This window comes from Nipponia nippon, unplaced genomic scaffold, assembly GCF_047370975.1.
Source record: "Nipponia nippon isolate SJK-2023a ecotype South Korea unplaced genomic scaffold, ASM4737097v1 scaffold_13, whole genome shotgun sequence".
Taxonomy (NCBI): domain Eukaryota; kingdom Metazoa; phylum Chordata; class Aves; order Pelecaniformes; family Threskiornithidae; genus Nipponia; species Nipponia nippon.
Window position 1 is genome coordinate 16,271,034 of NW_028262324.1, and position 14,529 is coordinate 16,285,562.

Below are 14,529 nucleotides of genomic sequence, written 5' to 3' on the forward strand. Positions count from 1 at the left end.
CCGGTTCAGGGATGCTCCGGGAGGCTCTGTACCGGTTCAGGGATGCTCTGCACCGGCCCGGGGATGCTCCGGGATGCTCCACACCGGTTCGGGGATGCTGAGCACCGGCCCGGGGATGCTCCGGGATGCTCTGTACCGGCCTGGGGACGCTCTGCGCCGGTCCGGGAATGCTCTGTACCGGCCCGGGGACGCTCCCCCGGTTGAGTCGGTGGATGCTCCGGTCGGGCGCGGTGCGGGGACGCTGCGGTGGGTCCGGGTCGGGTGGGGGGTGGGAGGGGGGCGCGGGGGCGGTGCGGGCGGCCCGGGAGCCGCACGCCCCCCGGTGCCGCTCTTATAGCCGCCGCCGCCCCGCCCCCGGTAAACACCGACGCGCCGGTTCTGTCAATGGGAGGCACCGCCCCCCCCGGCCCATTGGCCGCGGGGCGGGGGGGAACAACCGGCTCCGCCAATGGGCGCCCTCCGGAGAGGGGTTGCTGGAGTGAATGGCAGGGCGGCACGCCCCGGTACCGCCGGTACCGCCGGCACGGCACCCCGGGAGCCCCCGGTGCCCCCCACCTGAGCAGCACAGCCCCCCCGTGACCCCCGGTACCTTCACACGTGGGTCCCGGTACCCCGGCCTGGGCCCCCGGTGCCTCGCCGTGCCCCCCGGTTCCCTCCCCGTGCCGCCCGGTCCCCACCCGGGGATGCTCCGCACCGGCCCGGGGATGCCCCGGGATGCTCCACACCGGTTCGGGGATGCTCCGCACCGGCTCAGGGATGCCGGTACCCGCTGATCCCCCGGTCTGGGCATCCCGGTGCCCCCCACACCCACGCGTGGGCCCCCTCAGGAGCCCCCCCACCCCTCAGGGCCCCCCGGGGAGCTGCACACCGGCCCCGGTACGGCTCTGCCCGGCCGGGACGCCGCTCACGGACCCCGCGCCTGCCGGTCCACCGGGGCACCCGGTCCCCCCCCGGCAGAGCCCCGACCCGGGGCAGCCCGCGGTGCCGTCCCACGCGGCGTGGGAAGGCCGGTGCCTTCGTGGACGGCTGTGTTCCCCCCCCCCCGCCCCAGCGGCGTCTCCCCGGGGCTCGGGGCGGTGCGGGGAGCGGGGACGGCGGCCGCCGGGCGGGGAGGGCGCTGCCCACGGCGCGGCCACGAGTGGGGCCTTGTCCCCCCGCGGTGCGGCCCGGCCCCGCCAGGCCCCGCCCCTCCCGGACAAGCCCCGCCCCCCCGCCGCGGGCGGCACCAATGGCGCGGCGGCGGCGGCCCCTGTTGCCCCGGAGACCGCGGGCCTGCCCGCCGGGAGGCCGCGCCCCATTGGCTGCTGCCGCGGCGCGCGCCGGCCGGCCGCAGGGCGTCAGCCCATTGGCTGCGCCGCCACCGGCAGTTGCCGTGGTAACAGGGGCCCGAGCGGGGCCCGGGGCCGCGCCGCCGCCCGCGGCCTGCACCGGGCCCCGCGGCCCGCACCGGGCCCGGCCCCACGCCCCCCCGAGCCCCGCGGCCCGGGAAACACCGCTGAGGCTGCCCCGTCCCGCGGGGCCTCTCTCGCCCGGAGCCTGGCAGCCCGCGGTGATTCCCTCCCGGTGTGGCCAAGGACCGTGCCCGGCACCGGGCGCCCGCCACGCGGCTCCCGTATGAGCCTGGCACCGTGCGCCGGCTCGCCCGTTCCCCCCGACCCACAAGGCTTCGTGCCCGCCGCGGCGGGCGGGACCGGCTCAGGGCGCGTTAGCCCGTGAGGCGGCCGCCATCCTCCGGGCTCTCCGGGGCGGCCGGTCCCCTCCCAGCCCCGGCGGCCCCGCAAGCAGCCGAGTCCCCGTCCCGCGGGGCTGTGCGGTGCGGCCCTGCGCCCGGACCCACCCCGCGGCGGCTCGCGGGCCCGGTGGCTCCCGCCGTGCGGGGCCGGGGCGGGGCCGGCAGGGGGCGCCCCTCCCGCCCCTTCCCGGGAGCGCGGGCCCCGCCCGGCGCCGTGCCCGCCTGCGGTCGCCATGGAGACGGGACGGGGGACGGGGTACGGGGGGATCCCGGGGGAGCCATGGGGAACGGGGGATCCCGGGGGGCCATGGGGAACGGGGGATCCCCGGGAGGCCGTGGAGTACGGGGGGATCCCCGGGGGGACCGTGGGGTACGGGGGGATTGCGGGGAGGGGTCATGGGGTACGGGGGATCCCCGGGGGGCAAGAGGATGGCGGGGACCATGATGAAGGGGGGCTCCCCGTGGGGCAGGGGGTGGGGAGGGGTCCCCACAGGGGATGGGCAGGGGGCTCCCCGTGGGGCGGGGGAGGTGGGTGAAGGTGGGGTTCCCCAAGGGTACCAAGCCCCGGGGGTGTCGCTGCCTCTCTGCTCTGACTTCGGACACTGAGGCTGGTCCGCGGGGACGGACAGAGCCGGGGGGCTCAGCCCCCTCAACGCCGTTACGCCGTTTCCTTCCAGAGCCTGGGCGGAGATGGATGCACAGGGCCGGGTTCCCGGGAGCATGGAGGAGTTCAAGAGAATAGTTAAGTCTCTTGTTCCCGCGGGGTTTGTGGCATTTACTGCGCTGTGGTTATAAAGGCGGCGTCTCTCAAACAGGCCCGAGATTTGCTGCCGGTAAAGGGCTCCAAGGGGCACCTGGAAGCCCCAGAGGAGCTGCGGAGGGGAGCGGGACTGTGGGTCACGTCAGCGAGGTCTCTGCTTACAAACCTCCTCCGACTCCCCGTCTTTTCTGTGCTGCTGCCGTGCCGAGTTTAGGATTACAGCAGATGGCAGGAGGCAGAAGCAGAAGAGAGGAACTCTCCAGCCCGCAGGTTGACCTTGCCACCGCTCGCCGGTGAGGAGAAGAAGAAGAAAGGGGAGAAGACCAAGCCAGGTTGGGAGAGGCTCCCTTACACACCGCCCTGCTGTCCCGCCCGCTGGTGCCGCTTTTGCATGGACCCAGTGCTTTCTGCTGGGAGACATTCAGCAACAGCCACAAAGAGAAAATTACCCAAGGGGAAATGCTGAGAATAAGGGGGGAGAACTAGAAAGGAGCAGGGAGCGCCGCGCAGGCTCGGCTCCTGGGCTGTAACCGCGAGCCACTTCTGCTGGGGCCGCAGAAGGTTTGAATTCAGTCTCGGTTCTTTATATTTCCCTCAGCCACACGCGACAGGAGAGGAGAGATGTAAGGCGTTGAAACTGGACTGTGACATCAGCACAGGCCTCTCTTTTGTCTCCCCAGTTGCGTTTACGCTGAGTAAAAAACCACCCTTGCCTTCGGAGACACCATCATCCCGAGAGAAATACACACGTTTTGCGCAGAGGAAATTAGCGCTCAAGAAGGCTGAATTAGCCAAAACCTTGGAAGAGATCAAAATCACCACGGTACGTGCCACCAGCACCCAGTGCTGGGACGTAGGTCGTGAATCCATCCAGTTACTGCCTTTATGGAGGAAATTCTAGCGGTCTGCCTCACTCTTGCAAAATGGCATGTGTTTATTTATTAATACACTGGAGGTAATTATGCTGCTCTGCTTAATGCTGGTGAAATCTAACCTTGATATTATCTACCAAGAAAAAATAAGAGAAACCAGGAGAGAGTCCAGACTGTAGCAGTAGGAGGGATGAGATTTAGGAAATGTGACCTGTTAGAAAAGACCATTGGTATCAGATTTTCTCAGTCTGGCAAAGAGAAGGTGGAGGTGGAGGACACGACCGCAGCTTTTTCGTAGGTGAAAGGTGGTTATAAAGGAGACGGTGATCCTGCAGCTGGCAGCGAGGAACGCGGGAGCAGGGCTGTGCTGCGTGGGGGGAGGCAGCGTGCCTCAGCAGCGAGGCTGCTGTTACCACGGGACAGGAGATGCTGAGAAAACTTGGGGCGGGTGGGACCGGTGGAATCCACAACACACTAATCCACAAATTCCCATAGAATCTGATCAATCTGAAGAAAAATGCCATCGAGGAGCTGAAGCAGCGCGGCACCCGCCTGGCAGAGACCAACTGCCGGCTGATTAAGGACATCCAGCACACTGATGACAGCACTGCCAAGCGAGCAAGGGTCCTGCTGCAGCAGTATGAAGTATTTCAGGTGAGGCTTTAGGGTTGCCCCACAGACCCAGCTCGGCAGAATGCAGAACTTCCCATTACTCATTAGCACTGGGGAAGGGTCAGGCGCTGCCCGGCCCCTTCCACCGCACCGAGCGTGACCGGAGCATCCCCAGCCCTGGGGGGAGCTCTCTGACGCCCAAAGATCCCATGAGATGCTCTTGTTTTGTGCCTGTTTTAAAGCCGCGAGAGCACCCTGACTGTAACTGACCCAAGCGACAGCAGGCACCCCTGTAACAGCCCAAATCCATCCCTCCATAACGTCCTTGGCTTCAGCCGGCCCCCGAAGCATGGCTCTGCTCCCCAGAGCAGCTCCCGTGCACCAGCCACAGCGACGGATTCCTCTGTGCTGCTAACGCAAGCAACAGCACGCGAGGGGAAGGTTGGAGTGGTGCAGGGGGTGTTTCAGAGCGCTGTGGAATGAGCAGTGACTGGATTTCTCCCCGTGCAGAGGGTGAAGGCAATGGTGCAGACCTTCTGTCAGAACCGGCTGGATACAGCAAGGGCAGAGCTCCAGGAGATGGAGAAAACAATGGAAAAGAATCTGGGAAGTGAGTTGCCCACATTACTGTGAAATGCAGTCTCTACAACCGTGCTACCTTTGTTTTCCATTTTGTTAGGTTAAAGGCACTGTGTTCATCTTATAAATGTCAAACAATTCCATTTCTGAAAATGAATCGCGTTTGCTCTATGGGGATGATCTTCCCGTCAGCCTGTCGGGAGGGGGAGAGCCCTGCGACACCCGGCAGCCCCTGCTCAGGGGGGTGGGAAGGATCGCCCGCCTCCTCAGCAGCCGTCTGCACCGTGCCCGCGGGGCAGGAGCTGGTCAAGGTGGCCTGACACGGGGGCCGTTCCCCTCCCCGCGGCGGGCGTCACCTCTGCAGAGAGAAGGGCTCGGGCAAACGCAGGACAGACTCCTTAGCTCAGTGAAGAAGCGAAGCTCTGGAACCCCTGGGTTGAGATTTTCTGTTTTAACTTTCAATCAGAGCTACAGCAGCAGCTGGATGAAGTCACATCAAAGGTCCAGGTTCTCCAGGATGAGCTCGGCGTCCTGCGGCCCTACATCGACGGGCAGTATCCAGAACAAGCTGTCCAGATAGTCCTTCTGCAGCGCAGCATCCAGAACCTGAAGGAGCAACAGCAGGTGCTGAGACCTTTCCTTCCCTGCAGCGTTGCCAGGGAGGAAGGAGAGGGCAGGGGAGGCCGGAACGCAATGGTTATCCTGCCTAACGCTCCTCTTGTTTCTGCTTCCTGCCGTTCTCAGGAGGAGACAGACAAGACAGAAAAAATGGGGAAGGCCGTCTTGGAGGAATTGGAAAAGAAGGCACGGGCGGAACAGGAGGCGCTGCTACAGAAAGTCGTGGAGGTTTGTGGCGTTCGTGTGACGTCCCAGCAAGGGGGATCGGTTTCTGGGAGCTGGGAGACAAGGCAGGGGCTCCCACACGTTGCCCTTTAGCAACAGCGTGGTGCAGCCAGCGCCCAAAGAGTAACAGAGCATCTCTGCTCCCCTCCTGATGCCGTGCTGGAGCTGTTTGTCCGTGCTGGAGCTGTTTGTCAGGCTGGGAGGGTACGTGAGAAGCGCTTCTGAGTCGCTGCGGTGGTCTGATGTGTTGAAATAGTCTCAGACTCCTGAGTGTTTGCCGCATGGAGGTGAGCGCTCTGTGACCCAACGTTCACCCTGCTTTTATGGTCCCTGTTTTATTACATTATTTAGGTAGCTGCTTCGCTAATTGGCCATGACACCGCTGTGGCAGCGCACATATGTTTGTAATAAATTTATGAGGAAATTAAACTATATGCAGCAGTACAGAGCAGGGACTGCTGTCGTTCTTCCCAAAATAGGAGGAACTCCTGTTGCACAGTTCCTGCTCGCCTGATGTGCTTAGCGCTTTTCCTGGGTTAGCAGCTTGAGAGCACTAAGAAAATATTAATTATTGACTCCATTTACAGCCTGCTCTGATGCAGAACTGCTGTGCCCTTTTACAGGGGAACTTGTAAGCACAGGCAAAATCGGTTACCCAAGCAATATTAATAAGCTTTCGCTGGGAAACTGAACTGGATCTCTTGAGTTCCTCGGTCCTGTTCCGTGATCAGCACAATGTGAGCTCAACGACAGCCTCTTTCTAGAGCTGGAACCCGAACCTTGTTAGAGCAGAAATCATTTTCTTGAAGAGCGACGCATCCGGCGACGGCCGGCATTGGCACCCGGCGGCGGCAGGGTTTCATGCTGCAGGTCACCGTGGAGTTTCTTCAGCTGGTTTTCTTCTCTTCACCCACGCAGGAGACATTGCTGCACCAGGATGGCCTGAAGCAGATGGTGATAAACAACCACATCCTGCGACATGAAATACTGAGGCAAAGGGAGGTGAGCGAGCTGGGGGAGAACCCGCGCTGTGCAGCCACCCTCGGCCCTTGCCCTTTGGGAGGATTGTGTCCGCCTCAGTGGGGTCGTTGCCTTCCGTTTCCACTGGAGTCGGTGGGCTGCTAGGGCATCCTGAGGGGGAGCAGCCCAGCAGGGGTTTCAGGAAGCCTGCTAGGGGCTTACTTGCACGAAGGAAGTTTTCTAGCTCTGCTGTTTGCAAAATCTCTAAAACTTTAATTCCCGCTTCTCTTGCAAAGTAAAGAACTCTCAGAAATGTCATTCCTTCAGATTATTAAGGACCTGGAAGAGGAGATTGGTGAGCTGAAGAGAAGCATCCAGACACTCCGCCAGCGTGCAGGAGACCCAAGAGAGCTGATCTTTGCTGACGTTCTTCTCCGCAGACCAAAGTAAGGCTGGTCAGTGGGCGTGCGCAGCCCTTTCTCTGTGGCCTTGGCTGGCAGAGTCTGGCACCGAGGGCTAATAACCTTACCCCATCGTTTCCACAGACGTCACTGTTAAACTTACACCCAGCCGGGGTGTAAACCCACAGTGACGCTGGGCTCCGCTTGGGAAGACAGCGGCAGGGTCTCGCGGCCTTGCCCGAGAGCGGCGAGGAACCAGCCGCAGCTCGTACTGATGTGCTGCAGCCTTGGTCGCGTCCCATCTCTCTTCTGGGCTTCCCTTTGTGCAGCCTGCAAGCGGAGATTATCAGTGGCCGCAGCCAGGGCCAGCCAGGGCCAGCAGAGCTTTTCTAGGCCTTTGTGCCCACGCTGACTCTTACTTTCTTGTTGTTTTCACTTTGTAGTTGGGAAACAAAAGTGAGGGAAGGGGGCAGGCTGGCGAGGAGCGTCCCTCTCAGGGCAGGTCCTGCCCGTCGGGAGCTGCCTTGCTGGCTGTGTGCAATGGCACCGGCGCCCTGCGAGAGCAAAGATGGGCAGCCGTTTCCCTCCTACGTAAAAAAATGCGTTGGTGACATCGGCTGGCAGCAAAAAGGCAAAACTTTTGCTATCTTTCTCACTGCTCCTTCCGGGCCCCAGTTCACTGGTAGCTAATTACTTCCCGAGGGGAGGTTGTGGGTAATCCCCACTCCTGCTTACCAGTGGGTGCTGTGCTGATGCTGGATATAAGAATGACAAAGCGTAAGGCGAATCCTCGCTTAGCGCTGGTGGGGAGAAGGCCCCGCCAGCTCCAGCACAGGAATACTGGGCTCTCCTCTCCAGGGACAGACCCAGACTGGCCGAGTCTGTGGGCTGAAGCACGTCAGCAGCCAGCTGCGGCACGCTGTTTTCCACCCTCCCCACGGCAGGCCGAAGGCGTAACGCTGCCCCTTGTCCCGTGGCAGCGGGGTCCTGCCCAGGACAGGACAAATCACAAAAATCATCAGTGATTTAGAGCTGCCAAGGTGCCTCGGCTTTCTCTGCTGGCCGCTGACGAGGGCTACAAACCTGAGAAAACAAATGGGTCCAATGTGTTTAAATCTCGAGTATGCCGTAGTCCGAAGCCTGTAGTTGTGTGCAGAACCGCGTGCATGTGCGCGTGTATTTACACCAGCTGCCTATACAAATTGTTCTTGGCCCAGAGACGTCTGTTAACGGAGCCGTTCCTTTCCAGCGGGTCCCGCAGGTGCAGGCCAGCCCCTCCGCGCCTCGCACGGGGGTTATTTTGCATGGAAATATCCTCCCTCGGGATGAGCAGACGCTCGCCCAGCAAACCGGCGGTGGTGCGGGCGATGAGAGGGGCTGGATCTCCCGCTCCAGGGCCTGGCTTTCAGCTGGAAGCCAGGTAGGGCTGCAGCGCTGCGGAGGCACGAGCCAAAGCAGGAGGAAAGCCTGGAACGCATCGGGAGACCGTGGGGGGAGATGAGCGGCTGCGTGACGGATTAGCGCAGCTTAATTTTTTTTTTCCGATAAAAAAATGATAAAAAAAGGGACTTAATTAGCCTCGACAGCTGGGGGGGCTGGGGTTACTGAGGGTGGCTGGGAGAAGAGTTAAAAATAGCAGGAAGGCCTAAGTGGAAAGTTTCTGTAACATCACAAGTCAGGCATTTGGTGCTTACCCGCCCTGACAGGCGGGAGCCCGTGCCAGAGCCCTCTCCGCCATCCCTCAGCCCTTTCCCACTGACCTCCCTGCAACTTTTCGCACGACTTCACCAGCCCTTCGTTTCTGCTAATTAACCCTTTGGTTCCAGACACTGGATTTGCTTCTTGAAAGAGGAAAATCGGACACGAGCTGTGCTCAGCCTGGACGCGTAAGGGTGCGTAGGCGCCCAGGACTCTTGCTGGCCCTCCTTGGGTCCCGGCATGCCGCTGGCAGCGCGTGGAGCCCGGAGGAGCTGTAACCCCCTGTGTATCCATTCCCATCTGCATTTCGGTTTCTCCTCATTGAAAATCCTTTCGCTTCAAGGGGCCCTGGGTGGATTTCGCCAGCAGCTTCAAGCCCCGCGCTGCAGGCGCTCTGGACGCACAGTTTGTCCTGGGCTGAGACGGAGATGGATGAGCGCAGCTCGGAGCAAGCCCAGCTCGCTGCGCTTGTCCTCCCTCTGCGAGAAAGCAGATGTACCCGGCTGCTCCGACGGGCTTTCTCCGCTTCTGTTTGTCTTTCGGGATTGACAGTGAGGGGCAGCTAATTTCATTCCTTCTCTTTCTTCGAGCTCACATCTGGCTCTGCCGCTCGGGGAAGGCCAGCGAGCACCGAGCCTGCCTTGCGGCGGGCTCAGCCGCAAGCGCGGTCTAAGACAGGGCCGCGAGCCCGGCTCAGGCTTGGAGCTGGTTTCTTTTGTAGGGTTAGCGGCTGGGGCAGACCCTGAAGGGTGAGCCGAAAAGCAAAATGGTGCTGGGGTGAGCTGGAGGCCGGGCCGGGCTCTGGTTCATGCTGAACAGGGGCTGTGCACAGCAACCCTCACCTGGTTTTAAAGGGTTTTTCCCCCTGCTTCCCCACCTTGCTGTGTCCTGCGTCCCAGAACAAGTGTCTGGTCCCTCCCTGCTGAAAACCAGTCCCAGGCCCTGGGGACAGGGGGTGGCACAGCGGACACAAGGCAGGCCTCCCTCCACCCGCCCCATGCCCACCGACGGCGGGGCTGCCGCGCAGGGGACGGGACGCCTCTGAGCTCTGGGTGGGCTGCACACAGCGTCCGAGCAGTCACCCACCTCCCGCCCCGGCCGCAGGAGCTTCTCCTCCTCCTCCTCCTCACACCCAACCAGCCGAAGCAGGGCGGCTTATTCCTTGCTTTGCCCCTCCTGACTCTCCTCTCTCCCCGTTTCAGGTGCACGCCGGATTCCGAGGTGGTCCTCAGCATCCCCGCCGCAGAGACGCCGCTCACCTGACACTGGGCCGGGCTCCGCTCGCAGGCCCCTCGCCCAGCGCACGGCTCGGCAGAGGCGCCGAGCTGCAAAGCCCCTCCTTTGCCGTCGGCACTTCGCCATCCCGGCCCCGCTCAGCCGCCGTGGGGACTCGTGGATGCGGTTGTATGGCGCGGTAAAGGCGTTGCCGTCCTTCGTGGGCTGTGCCGCGCTCACCGGCTGCTCTCCACAAGGCTCTGCCAGCGCATCCCAGCGTGGGCTGGACTGGTGCCCAGACCGGTGCCGGCGCAGGGCCGGTGCTCGGGCAGTTTGGTGCCGGTGCCAGTGCCAGTGGTGCCGCAGCGCCCGTGGGTCCGGGCCAGCCGACAGCTTCAAATAAAACCAGCTCCTGTTCTCACCGGTGCCAAGCGAGCCGCCGGCCGCGCTTCCCATCACCGGCCCTTGGCGACGGGGCTGTGGCATCTGCCGGGCTCCGAGGTCCCCACCGGGCACCGCAGCCCCACCGGGCACCGGGCACCGGGCACCGGGCACCGGGCACCGGGCAGGACCGGCCCGGGCTCGGCTCGCTCCTTACTTGGCGAAGCGGCGGAGCCGTGCGCTGCCCCGCATCGCCGCGAGATGGAGCGGGCCCGGGGCGGCGGGGAGCGGGGGAGCGGCGGGACCCTGCCCCACGCAGGGGGGGAGCGGCGGGACCCTGCCCCACGCAGGGGGGGAGCGGCGGGACCCTGCCCCACGCAGGGGGGGGAGCGTGGCCGAGCCCCCGCCCGCGGCAGCGCATCCCGCAGCGGGACGCGCCCCGGGGAAGCCGCCGTGTCCCGGCACCGGGAGCCCCGCGGGGACCTCGGGGACCGGAGAGGGGCGGCCGGGGCCGGGGCCGGGGCCGGGGCCGGGGCTGGGGGGTGTGCGACGGGGGAGGGACCGGGCGCGGCCCGGGGCTCCACCTCCCGGGGTTTAAAGCCCGGGCCGGGCAGCGGCGAGCCTGTCCCGGGGAAAGTTGTGCCCGAGCTACCGCCGGCACCGGCAGCGGGGCCCCTCGGGGCGGCCCCCCCAGCCCCGCTGCCCTCGGTGCCGCAGATGACCCTGAACACGCAGCACGGCAGCCGGAGCCCGCTGCGGAGGAGGGCCAGCACCCCTCTCCCGCGGCCGGGGGTACCGGGTGCCACGGCGAGGGGCGAGCCCTGCCACCCCCAGCTTGGCCACTCCGCGTCCGAGCCGGGTGGCCGGGCCGCAGCACCCCGGGGCAGCTGGTCCTCCGAGTCCTCGGGCTCCTCCGGCTGCTGGGAGCCCCTGTACCGCGTGGTGCTGCTGGGGGACCCCGGCGTGGGCAAGACCAGCTTGGTCAACCTCTTCGCTGGCGTCCAGGAGCGGGACCTGCTGGAGCAGCACGGAGGTGGGTGCCTGGCGGGTGCTGCTTGGGGCCCCTCTGCGGCAGGGTCACCCGCCGCGGGCCCGGAGGAGGTGGCGGGGAGGCAGCGTGCGTCCGGGCTTCGTGCACGGCCCCGTGGTGGGAAAAACCCATGCGCGAGGCCGAGTCTCGGCTGCCCGGGCAGTGCCACGCTAACCGGGCTCTCCCGGTGTCTCGCAGAGGCCGCGTACGAGCGCACGCTGTCTGTGGATGGCGAGGAGACCACGCTGCTGGTGATGGACACCTGGGAGCCGGAGCAGCGGGTACAGCGGGGCTGGGCGCTGCGGGGGACGTTGTACGGGCACGGCCGCTGCTTCGGGGCCTCTGAGCACCGCAAAGGTCTCCCTGGGGGTCCCAGGGCTCGCTGCCGCCCTTGCCGCAGAGTGGGGACACACGCTGGGGCCGGTCACATCTCTGACCGGCTCTTTGCCCACCTCTCCCGGCACTGGGGGCTGCCCACCGTGTTCTCGCCGGTGGGGGCTCTCGTGGCGAGGCACCGCGAGCGCAGGAGCAGCGGTGTGGGCAGGGGGCGCCCCTCGCACGCGGGGCGGGTGGGCAGGGGGAGAAGGGGCTGTGTGGTGGAAGGAGCGTGGTGCCGGCCTGCTTCGAAATGCATGGGAACGGTTTGGGAACGGGGCTGAAGGAGCCGACTGGGCAAATCCACGTGAGACGGTGCTGCCAGCCAGGACACGCGCTTCAGCAGGCAGAGCGGTGGCCCCCAGAGCCCGGCGAGGGGCATTCCTTCCCCCAGTGCACGGAGGCATCTCCTGGGCAGAAATGCCAGCGCCGCTGTCACTGCCTCCCTTGAAACCCCCCTTTGCCTCCCTCCGTGCCGGGGCCCGGCATTCCCGCGGGTGCCACCGGCCAGCGGCCGGTCCCCAGGAGCGGGGCTGGAGCCAGTGCCTGAGCTGGGCACAGCACCCGCGGGGCTGGGGCCGCATTTTGCAGCTGCGCTGTCCGGAGATGCCCCAGCACCGTCACCCCCCGACAACGCCCTTTATTTCTGCTGTTGCTTAATCCCACCCTGCCTGGCAGGGACCGGTGCCTGGCTCAGGCAGGGTGCTGCGCCCACGACGCCGGCGTTGCGTGGCCGAGGGCGGCTCCGGGTGGTGCAGCCGCAGCCCCTGAGCCAAACTGAGCCCACAGCCCCAGTTTGCTGCTGATAGAGGAGGAAACTCTCAAACACCCCCTAAAATCAGGAGCTTTTAAGCTGCATTTTATTAACGGGGCCACGTGTCCGCTCCCCGCGCTGTGGGGGGTGGTGGGGCGTGCTGGCAGGTCCCGTCAGTGCCCAGGTGCTCCGCTGTCCCCCGGCAGTGGTCGGGGCTGCCAGCAGCCCCTGCAGAGCAGTGACATCTCGCTCCCTGTGCGACGGCAGGGCGAGGAGAGCTGGTGCCGCAACCAGTGCCTGCAGGTGGGCAACGCCTACGTCATCGTCTACTCCGTCACCGACCGGGGCAGCTTTGAGAGCGCCTCGGAGCTGCGCATCGAGCTGCGCCGCGCGCGGCAGGCCGAGGACATCCCCATCATCCTGGTGGGGAACAAAACCGACCTGGTGCGGTGCCGCGAGGTCTCTGTTGAAGGTGAGCGGTGGAGGGGGGCTCCGGCTGGTGGGGACCCCCCTGGGAGCCCCGCGCCCGGCTCCCTGCCCAGCTGCTTCCCTTGCAGAGGGCCGTGCCTGCGCCGTGGTGTTCAACTGCAAGTTCATCGAGACGTCGGCGGCTCTGCAGCACAACGTGGCCGAGCTCTTCGAGGGGGTGGTGCGGCAGATCCGCCTGCGCCGCGGCGGCAAGGAGGCCCCCGCGCACCCCGCGCCTGGCCAGAAGCGCAAGGAGAGCCTCACCAAGAGAGCCCGGCGCTTCCTCGACAGGCTGGTGGCCAGGAACAGCAGCAAAGTGGCCCTCAAAGTCCGCTCCAAGTCCTGCCACGACCTGTCCGTGCTCTGAGAGCCACCGCCTTCTCGACCCTCCGCGCACGCAGGCTGGGGACTCTCCTTTCTGCCAGCAGCGTGGCCGGCGGCTCCGTGGGTGCAAGGAGAGCCCAGACAGAGCCGGAGCGATGCTGAGGACGTGGAGCCATTTTAACCGGTGCTGAGGGATGCCCAGGGTGCTGTGGATCCGGCTGCTTCCCCTCCAGGAGAGGGGACAAGTGGGCCCAGGTCCCCTGGGCTGCACCCGTGGAGCTGCGGGTGGGACGGGCCCCTGTGCTCGGGCCGGTGGGATCCTGGCTTACGGAGGCTCCTGGGGAGCCAGAGGCGAGGGGCGGCCGTGCCCTGGCGCAGGGCTGCCTGCAGGGCTGGAGCAGCTCCGGAGGCTGCCGGGAGCGGGGCCAGTCCTGCCCGTGGTGCCCGTCCTTCGCAGGGCAGCAGGGACTGGCGAGGGCACCGTAGCCGTGTCCGCCTCGGGGACGTCCTGGAGCCTGGCCGGGGAGAGGGGCTGGGGGAGCACCGGCAGCATCGCCTGGCTCCCCCAGCCCCTCCGCGCCGGGGCTTTGTGCCACGTCTCCCTGGCACCAGTGTTTCTCAGACTGAGGTTTTTCTGCTGTCTCTGTACTGGTGCAATGGGGAAATCCCTCGATCTGCAGAATAAACTGCATCAGGGAGGTGCTGGTCTCTGCTGGGTCCCTGCCGCGGGGAGCTGCATCCCGGAGCCATGTGGCCGGATTCAAGCCCACTTCCTTGCCCGCGGCCAGCGCAGAGGACCTGCCTCCTGCTCCAGCCAGGCCTCGGCAGGCTCCAGCCTCACCAGCTGAAACATCTCGGGGCAGGGAGAGCCTCCGTCCGGGGCCTCCTTTGGCCGCCCTTGGTGGAAGTCCCTATTCCTCGCCCAGCATCGTCCCCTGTGATGGCAGAAGACTCCAGCCCCCCTGCACCTCCTGGCTCCTGCCTGGCTTTGGAAAAGCCTCCAGGAAGGGCTGAGCTCTGCTGAGGTGCAGGTTTCAAGCCCCTGAGCACCGTGGGAGCCGCAGCCTGGCAGGGAGCCCGGCGCTCGGTGGCTCCTGGTGCCCCGGGAAGGGGCAGGGAGGCAGGAGCCGAGCAGTGTGGCACCGGCTGCAGAGCGGCACAGCCGGGAAGGGACGTGCTTGGCTGCAGCGAGCAGCGAGTGACCCCAGGCACCCGGGGAGGCAATGCTGGAGCTGCGTGGGCTCTGCCGGTTGTTTTTAGGCTGTGCTGCCAGCGAGCAGCCGGGAGGCCGCGGGGCAGCCTGCTCGGCGGCCCCGGGCCCGGCGCCAGGGAGGATCAGCGGTGCCCTCTCCCCCCGGGTCGGGTCGGGAGTTTCCGCTCGCTGTGCGGCTCAAGCATGGGGAGCTGCTGGCCACGGCCGGCGCGGTGCAGCTGGAGAGGGGGTCACCGGTGCGAAGGGGACGCTGGGATGGGGCAGCGCCCTGTCCCCATGGGAAAACAGTCTCTCCACAGGTGCAAACCCCAG

At 65.4% G+C, this 14,529-nt stretch overlaps 2 protein-coding genes across 3 annotated transcripts; both read left to right on the forward strand.

Annotated features, from left to right (window-relative positions):
• Nucleotides 1-1,904: 1,904 nt before the first annotated feature.
• On the forward strand, nt 1,905-10,229 carry CUNH20orf96 (chromosome unknown C20orf96 homolog). 2 transcript variants are annotated; one of them, XR_015702960.1, is made up of 13 exons: nt 1,905-1,988; nt 2,410-2,473; nt 2,707-2,824; nt 3,173-3,315; nt 3,860-4,018; nt 4,487-4,586; nt 5,022-5,179; nt 5,300-5,401; nt 6,317-6,400; nt 6,686-6,804; nt 8,586-8,651; nt 8,801-9,008; nt 9,660-10,229. XR_015702960.1 is itself a non-coding variant. In XM_087749911.1 (11 exons), exons 1-11 carry the CDS (start codon nt 1,966-1,968, stop codon nt 9,718-9,720), a joined length of 1,131 nt encoding a protein of 376 aa, XP_087606037.1. In that variant the 5' UTR covers nt 1,907-1,965; the 3' UTR covers nt 9,721-10,227. The 2 variants fall into 2 exon arrangements, 1 of the variants encoding a protein (XP_087606037.1); XM_087749911.1 differs by lacking the exons at nt 8,586-8,651; nt 8,801-9,008 and having other exon boundaries at nt 1,907-1,988; nt 9,660-10,227.
• Nucleotides 10,230-10,664: 435 nt separating this feature from the next.
• REM1 (RRAD and GEM like GTPase 1) lies at nt 10,665-13,517 on the forward strand. Its single transcript, XM_087749975.1, has 4 exons — nt 10,665-11,086; nt 11,282-11,364; nt 12,480-12,684; nt 12,770-13,517. Exons 1-4 carry the CDS (start codon nt 10,771-10,773, stop codon nt 13,045-13,047), a joined length of 882 nt encoding a protein of 293 aa, XP_087606101.1. The 5' UTR covers nt 10,665-10,770; the 3' UTR covers nt 13,048-13,517.
• Nucleotides 13,518-14,529: the final 1,012 nt, after the last annotated feature.